The sequence below is a fragment of the Hyperolius riggenbachi genome, chromosome 3, assembly GCF_040937935.1.
Source record: "Hyperolius riggenbachi isolate aHypRig1 chromosome 3, aHypRig1.pri, whole genome shotgun sequence".
NCBI classification, from domain to species: domain Eukaryota; kingdom Metazoa; phylum Chordata; class Amphibia; order Anura; family Hyperoliidae; genus Hyperolius; species Hyperolius riggenbachi.
This window is the reverse complement of record NC_090648.1, coordinates 37,365,713-37,384,019: the sequence shown is the minus strand read 5'-3', so window position 1 is coordinate 37,384,019 and position 18,307 is coordinate 37,365,713. Positions and strand designations below refer to the sequence as shown.

General features: G+C 46.0%; 1 protein-coding gene across 1 annotated transcript in view; it reads right to left on the bottom strand.

The window, feature by feature from the left end:
* LOC137562045 (extracellular calcium-sensing receptor-like) overlaps nt 1-11,424 on the bottom strand; it is a 70,151-nt gene extending 58,727 nt beyond the window's left edge. The window contains exon 1 of the mRNA XM_068273386.1: nt 11,312-11,424. Within this exon, the coding sequence (XP_068129487.1) occupies nt 11,312-11,424 (113 nt within the window). The remainder of the gene's footprint in view (nt 1-11,311) is intronic.
* Between the last annotated feature and the right edge of the window lie 6,883 nt (nt 11,425-18,307).

The following is an 18,307-nucleotide window of genomic DNA, read 5'->3' as shown; positions in this document are numbered from 1 at the left end:
ATCAGCTGTGCACTGCGGCGCTAACCCAGTTGGTGCTTAAACTTATCACGCCTAAACTTATCACGCTTAAACTTATCATGCCTAAACTAATCATGCCTAAACTTATCACGCCTAAACTGAGTTTATGCGTGATAAAGGGCTTTTCACCAGGGTGCTAACTGTTAGCACCGCTTTCTGAATCAAGCCTATTGTCAGGGAGAAGAGAAGCCGCCTAGGTCACAAAAGTGTTCAGTAACTCACCTTTATCAAAATTATTTTTAAACCTCCAGAAAGCAAGAAAATACTCAAAATAATTTTGACAATACTTTTCAACCTACGTTTTGGTACTTTTGTAGTTGGTGGAAAGTTTGGCTAGATGGGGACAGTTTGCCCTTTTGGATTGTTTTCTAACGGGATTATCTGATGTGGTTGCTGATCTTATGTTAAGTCACCCAGAACCTAACACTATTGATGATGCGATTTCATTAGCAGTTAAAATAGATCGCCGGGTTCGTTATCAAAAACAAACTCGTGGTAGATTCTCTGGGAGATCCATCTCTATCACCTCTCCTTCTCCATCTCCTTCAATTCCTCAGGATGAGCCGATGCAGATCGGACATTCCAAATTGTCCGAGGTAGAGAAAAATCGGAGACGAACAGAGAGGCTCTGCCTATACTGTGCGGAGAAGGGCCATGTGGTACAGAATTGGCCCAAGAAGGCGGAAAACTCTGCCACCTAGGTGTAGCTAGAGGTACTACCCTAGGCAAGACTGTGTTACCTCTAAATGAGCAACGTTTACTTCTCCCGTGTTCTATTACCTGGCAAGATCGAGTTTTGTCTACCCAGGCATTCATAGACTCTGACTCAGCAGCCCATTTTATACATTATGATTTCGCTATGAGGTTGGGAATTCCCATTGTTTCTTTGAACAGACAGTTTTTTGTTACTGCAGTGGATGACTCTCCACTTCAGGGGAAACAACCTCTGTCTCAGACTCCTGTATTGTTATGTCAAATGGGGGTACTTCATAAAGAGCAAATACAATTTTTTGTGCTCAAGATGGCCACTTCCACAGTGATCCTTGGTATGCCATGGTTGCAAAAGCACTCCCCTCAGACTGACTAGAGTTCCGGGCAGCTATTAAGCTGGTCCTCCTTCTGCCCGCACCCTATACTGATGTCTTTTGTCCCAAAGCGGCAGACAAACTTCCTCCGTATAGAAGTTTTGAATGTCCCATTGAGTTAAGACCAGGTTGTATGCCCCCTAGAGGCCATTTATTTAACCTTTCTGGTCCTGAAAAACTTGGTATGCAGGATTACATTAAAGAGTACTTGGCAAAGGGGTTCATCCGTCCTTCAAAGTCTCCGGCCAGAGCAGGATTCTTTTTTGTACAAAAGAAGGACGGTGGGCTTCGGCCATGTATTGATTACAGAGGGTTAAACAAGATTACTATACAAAATCGTTATCCACTCCCTTTAATAGATGACTTGTTTTCCCAGGTTACTGATGCATGTATCTTCTCTAAACTCGACCTAAGAGGAGCATACAACCTGATGCGCATTGTGAGAAAACGCGGAAAAGCCACCTCAGGTGCTCAGAGCAAGGCGGCTGATTCCTCGTCCAAAGCGGCGGATTCCGCATCTGACGCGGCGGATTGCACGCATAGGCCTACATCTGTCCACATGGCTGAACGCGGAGAAACCGCCGCATGCTCGGATAGCGGTGCGGCTGGATCCTCGCCCTGCACAGCAGATACATTACAACACATGTCTGGTGTGGCTGGGACTGATAGTCCACACAGATTCAGAAGGACGCGCGCGCGCGTGGAGAGGCAGAACTTTTATGACAGCTAGAGGGGTGTCAGCTGACCAAGCCAGTCAGCTGACAATTCAACCATTTCTGATTGGTCCAGCACTTAGGGGAGGCGCTGGAGAGCGCTATAGTATATATACTGGGTGCTGGTCACTTCTCTGGTGTCTGCCGTTGCGATTACTACGTGGTAGCACTCAGACCTTTTTGTCAGTATCTGTGTGACTGTTATTCTGTTATACTTCAGACTAGTTCCAGGGTGTTGATGATCAAGGAACTCACACCCAAGACTAGGGAACTGTATTATCATTCTGTTATACTTCAGACTAGTTCCAGGGTGTTGATGATCAAGGAACTCACACCCAAGACTAGGGAACTGTATTATCATTCTGTTATACTTCAGACTAGTTCCAGGGTGTTGATGATCAAGGAACTCACACCCAAGACTAGGGAACTGTATTATCATTCTGTTATACTTCAGACTAGTTCCAGGGTGTTGATGATCAAGGAACTCACACCCAAGACTAGGGAACTGTATTATCATCCTGTTATATATCAGACTAGTTCCAGGGTGTTGATGATCATGGAGCTCACACCTCAGACTAGGCATTGTTATTATCTGTTATGACTTCCTGCTTTCCTGACCTCTCTTTTGAACTCTGATTTGGTACTTCGCTATATCTGATACTCTGTTGCTGAACTCTGCTTGTCTTAGGATCACGTATCTGTCTCCTGTCTCTGTATCTGATCTGTCTGTCTGTTGCCGACCTGGCCTGTCCGACCTCGAGAACTATCTCCCCTGTTTTGGGATAGTTCACAGACCTGTCAGTGACACTTCTCCTTGGTGTCACTCACACTCTGGTCCTTCCTACTCTCAGCCTGGCTCCACCCCTTGGGGAGCCTCAGACCAATGGAAGGAACCTGCTTTTTGGACAGTATCTCCTACTGCCTTGCACCCTCTATACGGGTGCTCTCCTCAAAGTATTACTGTTGCACCAAACACTCATATTACTCAGGTGTCCAGAGGTTAGAGATATATCTGATTATCGGTGATACGCAGATCATCTATAATCGGGTATATATCTGTATTGTCAGTGATACTGCAGATCACCGATAATCAGATCCTCTCTGTGTTACACTGATTGTTACAGAACGGCAGACCAAACACAAATGGACGCACTCACCGGCCGTCTGGGCACACTTACCACTTCGGTGGATAACATCAACCGAGTGCTGGGTAGTCATCGGGCGTTAATTGACGCTTTGTCCGGTTCTATACAAACCCTCCAGACGGCTGTAGATGAGGTGCGATCTTCTCCTAGCCCTGACATACGTATGCCTGTACCTGAAAAGTTTTCTGGTCACAGATCTGACTTCCGAAATTTTAGGAGTAGAGTGTTATCATACTTTGAGTTGAGACCTAAATCTTCAGGAACCATGACCCAAAGGGTCACATTTATTAAGACTTTGCTATCAGGTGATTCTCAGACCTGGGCGTACAGTCTGCCCTCCGGAGACTTGGCATTAACCTCTGTAGAAGAATTTTTTAAACCCATGGCTATAATTTACGATGATCCAGACATTGCCTCGACTTCTGAGCGGAAGCTCAAACTTTTACGTCAAGGCAAGAGTCCGGTTGAAGAGTATGCTGCTGAATTTAGGAGGTGGTCAGTATCAGCCAGGTGGGACACTTTTGCCCTCTTAGATTGTTTCTTATCAGGGTTGTCAGATGAGGTCTCCGATCTTATGTTAAGTCAGCCTGAACCTAAGTCCATCGATGAGGCCATTTCATCAGCCATTAGGATAGATCGTCGGCTGCGTTATCAGAGACAGACCCGGGGTAGAAACCACGTGACAATGGTATTCCACGCTGCGCCTCCTGCGACTCCGCCTCCTCCCATTTCGCCTCCACCTGAGCCAATGCAGATCGGCCGATCAAAATTGTCTCAGGTAGAGCGGAAACGCAGGTTATCAGAGCAGCTTTGTCTTTATTGTGCAGAGGGGGGTCACAGAGTACAGAATGGCCCTAAGAAGTCGGGAAACGCTACTGCCTAGGTGTAGTTGGGGGTAATACCCTAGGCGCACAATTTGTACCCCTAGATGATAAACGGTTGCTTCTTCCTTGTATGATTTCATGGGAGAATAAATCTGAAGTCACTGAGGCCTTTGTTGACTCAGGCTCAGCGGCTAATTTTATGGATTACGAATTCGCAAAAAAAAAAATTGGGTATTCCGCTCTCCCCGGTAAAACCCCCTATTCAAGTTACGGCAGTGGATGATTCTCCTCTGCAGGGTAACAATCCTCTGTCGCAGACTCCAGAGGTGGGAGTCACTATAGGGGTACTGCAAAGGGAGATTTGCATTTTTTTGTGTTACACATGACAACCTCCACGATCATTCTTGGCATGCCTTGGTTACAACTTCACTCTCCTCAGATTAATTGGGCCACTGGTCAGTTATCGAGCTGGTCGTCCCATTGCTTTCATCATTGTTTAGCGAAGGTAACATTGGGCCAAACCAAGATTCACGTGGAGGGAGTGCCGGATCAGTATTCTGAATTTTCAGATGTGTTTTGTCCGAAATCAGCCGATCAACTTCCCTTTCGATTGTCCCATAGATCTCCGGTCTGGTTGTATGCCCCCTAGAGGTCATCTCTACAATTTGTCTGGGCCAGAAAAGTTGGCCATGCAGGAATACATCCATGAAAGCTTAGCTAAAGGTTTCATTCGCCCTTCCCGGTCACCTGCTGGAGCAGGTTTCTTTTTTGTAAAGAAAAAAGACGGAGGCCTTCGGCCATGCATTGATTATCGGGGTCTGAATAAAATCACAGTAAAGAACCGCTATCCTTTGCCTTTGATAGACGATTTATTTACTCAGGTCACCAATGCTAAGATTTTCTCAAAATTGGATTTGCGGGGTGCATACAACCTGGTGCGAATCAGAAAGGGCGATGAGTGGAAGACGGCCTTTAACACACCCGATGGGCATTACGAGTACCTGGTGATGCCCTTCGGGTTGTGTAACGCTCCGGCTGTCTTTCAGGAACTCATCAATGAGGTGTTCAGGGAGGTGTTGGGTAAATTTGTCCTGGTATATCTGGAAGATATACTAATCTTCTCAGATAACCTCTCAGAGCACAGGGCTCATGTCAGATTTGTACTGCACAAACTAAGACAGAACATGCTCTATGCTAAATTGGAGAAATGCATTTTTGAGACAACATCTGTTGCCTTTCTAGGGTACATAATTTCTACCTCGGGCCTGTCTATGGACCCTGCCAAAGTCTCTGCTGTCCTGGAGTGGCCTCAGCCATTGGGACTGAAGGCTCTCCAGAGATTCTTGGGGTTCGCAAATTACTATAGAAGGTTCATAAAGGGGTACTCCACAGTCATTGCACCCCTCACCAGTCTCACAAAGAAAGGGGCAGATACCAACCATTGGTCCCCCGAAGCTTTGTCTGCTTTCGCTACTCTGAAAGAATTGTTTTGTTCTGCACCCATTCTGAGACACGTCGACACATCCTATCCCTTCATCGTAGAGGTGGATGCCTCAGAGGTCGGGGTGGGGGCTGTGCTGTCTCAGCGTTCTGGGTTGCAGGGAAGATTACACCCGTGTGCCTATTTTTCTCGTAGGTTTTCACCAGCAGAGAAAAACTACGATATAGGCAACAGGGAGCTCCTAGCCATTAAATTGGCCTTTGAAGAATGGCATCATTGGCTAGAAGGAGCAGAACATACGAATACAGTTTACACTGATCACAAACATTTGGAATACATTGAGGGGGCTAAGAGATTGAGTCCCCGTCAGGCTCGATGGTCATTGTTTTTCTCGAGATTCAAATTTATAATTACATGTACTCCGGGTAGCAAGAACGTTAAAGCGGATGCTTTATCCAGATGTTTTGAGCCAGAGACAGCACAGCCTTCAGCCCCAGAGACCATCACCCCACAGAAAGTGGTATTGGCAGCCACAGAGACCTGGAAAAACTAGATGGAGACTTTAAGTCCCTTCCACCAGGATGTTCCTGAGGGAAAGCCTGAAGGGGTCATGTTCGTACCATTGCCGTTTCGTCTCCAGATATTACAGATGCGGGACATCCTGGGGCCTCCAGAACACATGACCTTGTCGCTAGATGTGCTTGGTGGCCTTCATTGGCAACTGACTGCAAGGAGTATGTGAGAGAATGTGCAGTGTGTGCAAAAAGCAAACCCTCCCGTCTGGCACATGTGGGAACATTGCAGCCTTTGCCCACCCCGAGTGAACCATGGACCCACTTGTCCATGGATTTTGTGGGTGAGCTCCCGAGGTCTGAAGGCATGTCGGTCATTTGGGTGGTAGTCGACAGATTCAGTAAAATGGCCCATTTCGTGCCCCTGAAAGGACTCCCCTCGGCCCAGGAGTTGGCCAATCTTTTCATCATGCACATTTTTCGGCTACATGGCATCCCGGAAAATATAGTGTCAGATCAGGGAGTCCAATTTGTTTCTAAATTCTGGAGGGCATTTTGTCATCAATTGGGCATGGAACTGTCGTTTTCGTCGGGCTACCACCCACAGACCAATGGTCAGACCGAGAGAGTCAATCAGTCACTGGAACAGTTTCTAAGGTGTTATGTTGCGGATGCGCAAAATGATTGGGTCAAGTTTCTGCCATTTGCAGAATTTGCGCACAATAATTTAAAAAGCTCTTCCTCTGGATTCTTGCCTTTTCAGGTGGTAACTGGAAAGTTGCCTAAGTTTTCCCCACTGCCAGTAGCTTCCACTGCAATTTGTATGCGATTGCGAATACTTATGTGCTAGCGCTCAGACCTTAGACTAGTATCCGGTGTGCTTTGATCTGGGAGGAAACCAGGGATTTCACACAAGACTAGGAGATTGTTTACTGTATATTATTGATATTCTGTGTATGATTCTGGCTAACCTCTGACTCTGCTAATTGCTACTTGTCTTTGTACTTCTGCCCATCTGATCTAGTTGCCGAATCCCTGCCTGATTACCTGACTCTGTACTGTATCTGCCTCTCGGTTGCCGAACCTAGCCTGTCTGACGCTCCGACTCACCAGTGGGCCCTCGCCACTGGTGAGGTATTCTTAGATAGATCTTAGATAGATCTAGTGTGCTTTGATCCGGGAGAAAACCGGGGATTTCACACAAGATAGGAATTATTCTATAGTTATTAAGTGACTTTATTACTGTGTATTTTCTGTGTATGACTCTGGCTTGCTCTGACCAATCTCTGCTCGCTGATTCTGTACTTTTGCCCATCTGATCTTGTTGCCGACTTTGCCTGAATACTGTTCTGCCTCTGTCTTCTGATTCTGTACCTTAGCCCATCTGATCTTGTTGTCAACCCTGCCTGAATATCGTTCTGCCTCTGCCTTCTGAATCTGTACCTGATCTGCCTGTCTGTTGCCGAATCGATTAGTCTGACCCCTCTACTCTCACCAGGGAGCCCTTGTCTCTGGTGAGGGGCTCAGTACTGTTAGTACCCACCAGCTCCTCTGGTGAGGTGTTGCTAAACCTAGCAGTACTTACTGTTTGAACCAATCACTACACACAGTCCAATAAAGTGTGACTAAGGTCACGTTACTTCCGTTGTCTTGTATACTTGTATTATTGGTGATTCTGCAGATCACCATATAATCAGGTATATATCTGCATTATAGGTTATACTGCAGATCACCTAATAATCAGAACTCTGTTCTTGTTGACACAAATCGTTACAATGGTGCAATGATTATCATGCCTAAAGTCTCTAATCTGGGTTAGCACCGCTTTGTGAATCAAGCCCAATGCCTCCAGCTGCACTGAAGGTCCTTTCTGACAGGATGCTTGAGGCAGAGCAAGCCAGAAGTTGGATGGCAAATCGTGACAGCTCTGGCCACAGGTCAAGCCTGCACACCCAGTAGTCCAGGGGTTCATCACTGCTCAGAGTGTCTACATCCACACTTAAGGCCAGGTAGTCAGCTACCGGCCAGTCAAGGAGTTGGTGGAGGTTGGATCCGGAATGATTAAGGCGAGGCATTGGACTAAAGAATGTCCGCATATACGACATCACCAAGAGGTCACTAGAGCGTCCTGGCCTTGCCTGCGTGGACATGGGAGGAGGAAGATTACTGGCAGTGGCACATTTATTCCGACATCACCCTTAAATGCACTGTAAAGCATAGTTGCCAGCTTGTTCTGCAAGTGCTGCATCTTTTCTGCCTTCTGGTGATTTTGGAAACATCTCCACCACTTTATGCTTATACCAAGGATCTAGTAGTGTTGCCACCCAGTACAGGTCATTGCCCTTGAGTTTTTTTTTATACGGGGGTCCCTCAACAGGCTGGAAAGCATGAAAGACGCCATCTGCACAAAGTCGGATGCTGATGTACTATCCATCTCCTCTTGCTCTTCCTCAGTGATGTCAGGTAAGTTCTCCTCCTCCCTCCCAGTCATGAACAATACCACGGGAAATGTGAGCAGCACAAGCCCTCTGCAACACCTGCTGCGGTTGTTCTTCCGCCTCCTCCTTGAAAAAAACCACCTTCCTCCTCTGACTCCTCTTCCCCAGACTCTTTCTCCTCCTCCTCCTCTCCCCTCCTCTGTGATGCCGCAGGTGTTGATGATGCCGCAGGTGATGTTTCCAAAAACTCTTCCTCCTCCTCCTGTTCCTGGCCATGCTCCTCTACAGCTTGATCCGCCACTCTACGCATGGCACGCTCCAGGAAGAAAGCATATGGGATCAAGTCACTGATGGCGCCTTCACTGCGACTGACCAGGTTTGTCACCTCCTCAAACGGACGCATGAGCCTGCAGGCATTTCACATGTGTGTCCAGTACTTTGGCCATAACATCCCCATCTCCCCAGAGCATGACCTTTCATGTATTTGTACAGATACTGTTTGACTGCTTTCTCCTGTTGTAACAGCTGGTCAAACATGAGGATCGCTGAATTCCAGCGAATCGGGTTATTGCAAATCAAGCACCTCACCGGCAAGTTGTTTCTCTGATGAATATCTGCCAAGGGCCCATGGCCATGTAGGACTGCCTGAAATGCCCACGCACCTTCCTGGACTGCTTCAGGACCTCCTGTAAGCCTGGGTACTTGCACACAAATCTTTGGATTATGAGAATGATCACATGTGCCATGTGTACCTGGAATGCAGCATAGGCCCTGGGGAGCTGGTGGTGTGCAGTTTGAGAGAACGCAGCAGTAGAGTAGCACTCAGTCGAGGAGGAGGAGGAAGACAGCGAAGAGGATGTAGCAGGAGGAGTAGGAGGAGAAGGAGAGGAGGTGGCAGGAGGCCTGCCTGAAAGCCGTGGAGGTGTCACAACTAGGTACGCTACACAGGCATGCACTCTCTGCTTGCCAGCGGTCACCAGGTTGACTCAATGCACCGTATAAGTAATGAACCTGCCCTGACTGTGCTTGGCAGACAAGGCATCCGTGATCAGATGGACCCTTGACCAGTGGCGTATCTGGGTAAAATAGCGCCTATAGCAAACACTTAAATTGCGCCCCCCCCCACATCCCCAGCCCCACCCCCAAAAAGAGTCTCATTCCCCCATAATAAAAGCAGCCAGGTGTCTCAAGATAAGAAATTAAATAGCCAGGTGCGTCAAGATATTTCAGTAGCAGTGTCCCCTATATACATAATTTGAGTAGATATGTTCCACAGACAATAGAATTAAGAAGACACGTGATTCTAGATATCAGTATAAGGTAGTTATATGTGCACCCCACATTTGAATAGTGCTCATCTAAGGACAGTTATTGGCATGACTATGTACTCTGTACAGTGCTGCAGAAGATGTTAGAGCTATATAAATACATACTAATAATAATATGATTGGACATTAGACTATGACTATGGTAGGATTAGATTGTGAGCTCCTCTGAGGACAGTCAGTGACATGACTATGTAGTCTGTAATGTGCTGCAGAAGATTTCAGTGCTATATAAATACATAATAATAATAATATGGTAGGACATTAGACTATGACTATGGTAGGATTAGAGTGTGAGCTCCTCTGAGGACAGTCAGTGACATGACTATGTACTCTGTACAGTGCTGCAGGTGATGTCAGTGCTATATAAATAAATAATAATAATATGGTAGGACATTACACTATGACTATGGTAGGATTAGAGTGTGAGCTCCTCTGAGGACAGTCAGTGACATGACTATGTACTCTGAACAGTGCTGCAGAAGATGTCAGTGCTATATAAATACATAATAATAATATGGTTGGACATTAGACTATGGCTATGGTAGGATTAGATTGTGAGCTCCTCTGAGGACAGTGAGTGACAGGAATATGTACTCTGCAAAGTGCTGCAGGAGATGTCAGTGCTGTATAAATACATAATAATAATATAGTAGGACATTAGACTATGACTACGGTAGGGATTAGATTGTGAGCTCCTCTGAGGACAGTCAGTGACATGACTATGTACTCTGTAATGTGCTGCAGGAGATGTCAATGCTATATAAATACATAATAATAATAATAATAATAATAATAATAATATGGTAGGACATTAGACTATGGATATGGTAGGATTAGATTGTGAGCTCCTCTGAGGACAGTCAGTGACATGACTATCTACTCTGTAATGTGCTGCAGGAGATGTCAGTGCTATATAAATACATAATGATAATATGGTAGGACATTACAGTATGGCTATGGCAGGATTAGAGTGTGAGCTCCTCTGAGGACAGTGAGTGACAGGAATATGTACTCTGTAAAGTGCTGCAGGAGATGTCAGTGCTATATAAATACATAATAATAATATGGTAGGACATTAGACTATGACTATGGTAGGATTAGATTGTGAGCTCCTCGGAGGACATTCAGTGGCATGCCTAGGTGCTCTATAAAGTGCTGCAGAAGCGGTGTGTGCCTGTCCGTCTCCTGAATCGGACATTCCTCCATTAGCAGTATACACGCCGCCAGCACATGACGTCGCACTCACGCCAGCGTGCTATAGAGCTAATGGAAGAGTGGCAGATTCAGGAGATAGACAGGCACAGCGACACAGGACAGGTAATGTATAAATGCACACATCCATGTACATTTATAGAGAGCTCAAGAAGTTAGGACCAGCAGTGAAAGGGTTATTGAAAGAAAAATGCAGGCTAGAGTGAAGAGCAGACCATAGTGCAGAGGTCAGATCAGTGAGAGTGAATAGTGGAAGGAAGGGGGGATGTGCAGCTTACACAGTGTGTCTGGTTGTTGTCTGCAGACTGTCCTTCCTACCTGAACCAGTCTTAGCAAAGCTGCAGATAAGAGCTAGGGAGTAAAGAGAAAGAAGCACGGCCTGCCCACCAATTATCACAGTAAAGTGGATGCTAGTGCATCAGGTCACTAGGGGAGGTCAGGTGACTCGTACTCTACGCTGAACATTCCGTCCATCCATAGCTGTAAGCTGCATCAGTACACAGGCACAGTCTGACGCAGGCTGTGTCCTGTGTGTGCAAGAAGCAAAGCTGGGCTGCTGGCACTGGAGACAGGTAGTAACTTGCCTCTTTCTTACTTTGCACATGTCTCCTCAGCAGCACCCATCTTTGCTCTAGTAGTCTCACCCTGCCCAGTACCTTTAGGAGCAGCAACGTTCTTTCCCATTTTCCCATGCTCCTTCTGACACATCGCACTGGCACTACACGTGTTGGAGATACACAGTCGCACTCCTGCCTGGCCGGGATCACATGGGGCCGGGCAGCCAGTGAGAGAGGAGTGAGTTACAATCCTCTCTCTCACTGGCTGCCCAGCCCCATGTGATCCTCATTCCTCTTGCATGCAGGCTACAAGCGTGTGTATCTCTGCAGTCACAGACTGCAGCCATGAAAACAGTCGGGGCGCTGCCGGTTGTATTACATATTAGCCCCGGTTCTCAGCCTCTAGCAACGCTGGCTCCTGCCTGCCTGTCTGTGTGTCACTCGGCTGCAGTGCAGCTACTCAGGGATGTTTTTAATTATGCGCCCCTTTGGAGGTGAATAACAAGGGCGCCTATAGCAGGTGCCCTATGTGCACGCCTCCAGATCCGCCTCTGCCCTTGACCCAACTCTATGTGCCAGAGATGACACCACTTGCCTTTCTACATCATGGTACAGTTTGGGTATCGGCTTTTGAGAAAAGTAATTGAGGCCTGGTATCTTCCACTGTGGTGTCCCAATCGCCACAAATTTTCAGAAGGCCTCAGAGTCCACCAGACATTATGGTAGCAGCTGGCGAGATAACAAGCCAGATGTCAGACGCCGGGCAAGGGGGAGACTGGCAGACATTTGCTTCTTCCACTCAAAGATTTCCTTAACGGACACCTGGCTGCTGCTGTGGGAAGAGGAGCAGGAAGCACTCAAGGTGAGAGGCAGAGTGGAGGAGGGTGGCTGTGAGAGTGCAAGGGATAATGTGGCTGAAGAAGATGCTGCACCTGAAGGAGGAAGAGGAGGTGGAGGGTGGCTTTGCGTTTGTTTGCTGCTTTTTCTCAGGTGGTCTTCCCATTGCCGTTTGTGCTTTTTTCACCATGTGCCTTAATAAGACAGTTGTCCCTACGCGGGTCTTGGTCTTTCCTCAACCCAATCTTTGATTGCAGATAGTACAGATGGCATTGCTCACATCTGAGGCAGACACACAAAAAAAACCCACCACACCACTGAGCCCTGGAATGAAGGCACTTTGGTGGTGGCGTCAACAGCTGACCATGAAGGGCATGATGGCTGGCTGTCCATAGGTGGCGATAAATGCCGCTGGACACTGCCATGAGCTGTTTCTGATGAGGAGCTCCCCCTGCTTCTTTCAGCAACTCGTCTCCTCCTACTCCTCTCTGACTCCCCCTCTGAACTGTCCCCCTGGTCATCTTGTCTATTGGGATCCCACGTGACATCAATGGCAGTATCATCATCATCATCATCATAATCATCCTCCACAGCTTTGCTTGTATTAGACACCTCCAAAACTGCACCAACAACAGGTACTTCATCATCCTCACATCTTGCGTCCATAGTGTCGCCTAACTCAGACATATGAGGTGGTGGTGTAACATGCTTAGCGCCGTCATCTTGTAACAAGAATGGCTGTGAATAAGTTAATTCCCCACCAAATAACTCCTGCGAATTGTCAAATGGGGTGGATGTGGTGCTAGCAGTAGCAGTGGTGGCTGCGGAGGAAGATACGTCACAGTTCCGTGCGGAAGCTGAGGAAGATGAGGTGTTCTGTGTTAAATAGTCAACTACGTCCTGGCAATCTTGGGAGTTAATGACACATGCCTTCTGAACACTGTACTTTGGTCCAGGGCCCCACAAAATCATGCCACCTTGACCTCAAACAGACCTGCTGGGTGGTGTCAAAAACATTCACTTCATCACCATAGAAACACAAAGAAAGATTTTTAGGTCAGGATCAAGGCATTTTTATTTTACACGTGTGGCCTTCTCTTATGCTTTGTATGCAGACAAGTGTTAACTTGTTGCTAGCACAAAGCGAAGAGAAAGTCTCCTCCTACTCCCATCCCTTATTTAACCGGTTCAGCACCGCAGTGCCGAAAATCTCATGCATCCGAGCAACGTTCACCTCCCATTCATTCGCCTATAACTTTATTGCTACTTATCACAATGAATTGATCTATATCTTGTTTTTTCCGCCACCAATTAGGCTTTCTTTGGGGGGTACATTTTGCTAAGAGCCACTTTACTGTAAATGCATTTTAACAGGAAGAATAAGAAAAAAACGGAAAAAAATCATTATTTCTCAGTTTTTGGCCATTATAGTTTGAAATTAATATAAGCTAGCGTAATTAAAATGCATGTATTTTATTTGCCCATCTGTCCCGGTTATTACACCGTTTAAACTATGTCCCTATCACAATTTATGGTGCCGATATTTTATTTAGAAATAAAGGTGCATTTTTTTCAATTTGCGTCCATCACTATTTATAAGCTTATAATTTTAAATAATATAATAACATATTCTCTTGACATGCATATTTAAAAAGTTCAGACCCTGGGGTAACTATTTATGTTGGTATTGTTTTTTTTTTATTGTATTTTTTTTTTCATAAAAAAAGTGTATGTGGGTAATTTTTGGTGTGGGAGGGAAACTGCTAATTTTAAATGTAAAATGATATATATTTTTTTTATTATAAATGTATGTGGGTGCAGTTTACTATTTGGCCACAAGATGGCCACAGTGAAAAAAGTCCTGGATGCGAACAATCTCGCATCCAGGAACTAAAATGCTGGGGAGAAGTTTCCTGGGGGCAGAAATACCGCGCTCTCTGGAGAGAAAGCATCGGTATTTCTGCGGGGAAGTTAGATCGGTGAATGGGAATTATATTCCCATTCACTGATCGGGGGGCTAGTGGCGGGCAGCAGGAGCGCGCGCGGGGGCGCGCCCGATCGCGTGCACGGGCCGGCGGCAGCAGCAGTGCCTATCTGGACGAGGAAGCTCGTCCAGATAGGCCGAACTGGATAAACTTATTTTACTCTGGTCGTAGGTGGTGTCATCAGCACATCACATTTAGCTGTCTCCCAATCATAGTGTAATGATCTGCGGGCGATTTCCAGTCAGCGCACACCACGTGCGCTGAAGCAGAAGGAAATCCCCACATTCACAGAAGCAGAGTACCAAGTATATATTTGTAGAAGAGAATTCCAACCAGCAGATGGAGCTGTGGAGTACAGAGGAATAAGTCCTCTGTACAGCCACAGATGCCAGGTTGAAATTGCATGATTAAGCAAGATTGGGCAACAAAGTAGCAACACAGAAGAAAGTAAGAACAGAGACAGACTATGTGAATGTCTACCAATCTAGTCGCCACCCAGCGACGGTAGACATATCACATCAGAACAGACCAGAATGAGAAAGCTAATCGCAAGATAGGCGATTGCTATCAGCAACACAAGTCTGAGCAAAGACAGAGCATGAATTTAGTAAGGGAAGACACAGCAAATAAATACAAACAGAACGCCAAGGAAAGTAACAAATGAACTAGCTAAACGCGGTCACCGCACGTTAAGCACAACAGTGACAAGCGCGTTAATCGTACGGCCACCGCATGTTAAGCGCAACAGTGACAAAACATACCAACCCTGACTAACCAATGAACACGGAAAACAAAGACAAACAGATAGCGGGAATGCTTACTAATTGGTTGTCTCACACCAGACAACAGCAAGCGTTCGTTCCAGACAAAACAGACTGAAGGAGTAACCAGTAGCAACTGCAGCTAAGGTTATACTCCAAGACTCAGACAAGGGAGATCCACCGCCTCTAACGCTAGGGCGAATGCGATCTAGGAACAGGACAGAACGATTCACTGTCAGCCACTGCTGGCGACAGTACAATTGCATGGACAAGACAGAATAGGCAGTACAAATATACACAAACCTGACTGCACTAATAGGAGTGCAAGGAGCACTCGCCAAAAATTAACTACACTAGAATTTTAGCAACAAAGATGCTGAGGCTCTAAAGTTAGTCTCCCTAATCAGGAACTATGTCGAGCCAGGAATTCTGGAAGGAAGTGACATTTATACTGGAAAACTTCAAAGGATGCAGACAAGCAGATTGCAAGATAAGTAGATGCAAATCAGTCAGCCTTGCAAACTGACAGAAAGGCCTCTTTTCCCTGGACTGAACTATGCAACCTGCATAGGAAACAAAATTGTCCAGGGAATCAAGGCCAGCAGAGCGGATTCTGACACATAGTCTTTGCCACATTGCAGTGTTTCCTTATCCTGATACTTTCACTTTCTGTCTGGGCGGGCCTGCTGTATTACTTTCTATTTCCCAGCCAAAGTTTCATTTCTCAAGATCTCTGTTCTCCTAGGTTTCAGAATCATCACAGGAAATACTGGTATAGACTGGTTCTGTGTCTCCTTTAAACCCTGCAATAGCAAAAAATCTTGCCACAATGATTTGCTCTCATATTCATAGTATACTGAAAAGCTCTTAGTATATAGGAATACAAAGAATAAAGGATATAAACACAATTCAATTATAAAGGCTATATTAATTATTTCCACAGTGGCCTGCCTCTGCCTCTGGTTTTGTCCATATTGGGGGGGAGGAAGTGAAAGGTATGCACTGACTTGACTAATACGATGTGTGGTTACACAGGTGCAGTGAAAATGTTGCAGTGACTGCTGGTACAACAATGTGCAATCACACAGGTGCAGTGAAAAGGTGACGGCTGGTACAACAATGTGCGGTTACACAGGTGCAGCGAAAGGTATGCACGGACTGGTGTTACAAATGTGCAGCTGTCATACACACAGGTACAGTGAAAAGGTATGCAGTGATTGGTATATAAAACTGTGTGCTGTTACACAGGTGCAGTGAAAGGTATGCAGTGACTGGTATTACAAATGTGCAGCTGTCACACACACAGGTACAGTGAACAGGTATGCAGTGACTGGTATATAAAATCATGTGCTGTTATGCAGGTGCAGTAAAAAGGTATGCACAGACTTGTATTACAAATGTGCAGCTGTCACACACACAGGCACTATGAACAGGTATGCAGTGACTGGTATATAAAACTGCGTGCTGTCACACAGGTGCAGTGAAAGGTATGCACGGACTGGCATTACAAATGTGCAGCTGTCACACACACATGTGCAGTGAAAAAGTAGGCACTGAATGTGCTTGGCCTGGCATAGTATAGCAATTAGCAAGGGCCAGCTGCAACTAACTGACAGGGCAGTATATGCAAGTGTCAGTGGGCCACACACAAAAAAAAACACATCACAAGAACATTAGCTCTCAAAAGAGCCGTTTTGTGGTGTTTTTTAGCAATAAGTATTAGCAAGGAGAAAGCTAACAAGCCTAACAAGAGCCTACCTAAGCTTTCTCTATGTCTCTGCAGCAACCTCTCCCTTCTCTCACTACTACAGCAGCAGACAGAGTGAGATCATGGCCAATGCTGCTGCCTTATATAAGGGGAGGGGGTGGCTCCAGGAGGGTGTGCAGCCTGATTGGCTGCCATGTGTCTGCTGACTGTGATGTAGAGGGTCAAAGTTTAGCCCAATTATGTAGTATAGGGGCGGGTTGGACTCGCCATAAAATTCACTTTTCGACGTGAACGCGAACCAGGGATGTTTTCTCAAATAAGCTTGCGGCCATACCATTCGGGACAACTCTACCCCTCACAGCCAGAAATTAAAAAAAAAGTGTCATAGGGTACAAAGTTCAGAAGAGGTCACTTTTTCACAGTGACCTGACTTATATAAAGCACTTCGGTAATTGTAATTTAAGATCCAGCGTTTTTATATTTTATTGCTGTCTGTGTGAAAGTTGGTGTGTGCAGAAATGTAAGGAGCAGAAAGGGTTAATATGAGTATGACGTTCTTGACTGGGCCACACGCCTTTATCAGGGCGGAAGTCCTAGGCTGAGTTGCAGCTCAGGACTCCCAGATTCCCTCTCTAGTAAGCAGATCAAATATTTACTATTTATCGCCCTTGAACTTTAAAATATGATGCATACAGTATTTTTGATTAACTGTCCGTAGATTGCATCCGAATGTATTTACTATTAAAGGACACACACAAACCTTTCACTAAATTCCCCTGAACTTCCACCTCCACTGCATATCCTGCCCTCGGTTTATATTCAAGTCAATCATTTTCCCAAAAAAATTTCAGGTAAAAGTTTGGGGTTCAGCTTATACTCAGGTTGGCATAAACACATGTACCGTATATACTCGCATATAAGCCGACCCGCATATAAGCCGACCCCCCAACTTTTCCCTGAAAAAACTGGGAAAAATGATTGACCCCCATATAAGCCGGGGGTAGGAAATGCTGGATTGGTGCAGCCCCCCAGTGTGTCCCAGTATAGCTAGTATAGTGCCCAGTATAGGTAGGTAGTGCCCAGTATAGCTAGTATAGTGCCCAGTATAGCTAGTAAAGCGCCCAGTATAGCCAGTATAGTGCCCAGTATAGCGCCCAGTATGGGTAGGTAGTGCCTCAGTTTAGCTAGTATAGTGCCCAGTTTAGCTAGTATAGTGCCCCAGTATGGCTAGTATAGTGCCCAGTTTAGCCAGTATAGTGCCCAGTTTAGTTAGTATAGTGCCCAGTTTAGCCAGTATAGTGCCCAGTTTAGTGCCCAGTTTAGCTAGTATAGTGCCCAGTTTAGCCAATATAGTGCCCAGTTTAACCAGTATAGTGCCCAGTTTAGCCAGTATAGTGCCCAGTTTAGCTAGTATAGTGCCCAGTTTAGCTAGTTTAGTGCCCAGTTTAGCCAGTATAGTGCCCAGTTTAGCCAATATAGTGCCCAGTTTAGCCAGTATAGTGCCCAGTTTAGCTAGTATAGTGCCCAGTTTAGCCAGTATAGTGCCCAGTTTAGCCAGTATAGTGCCCAGTTTAGCTAGTTTAGTGCCCAGTTTAGCTAGTTTAGTGCCCAGTTTAGCCAGTATAGTGCCCAGTTTAGCTAGTATAGTGCCCAGTTTAGCCAGTTTAGTGCCCAGTTTAGCTAGTTTAGTGCCCAGTTTAGCCAGTATAGTGCCCAGTTTAGCCAGTATAGTGCCCAGCATAG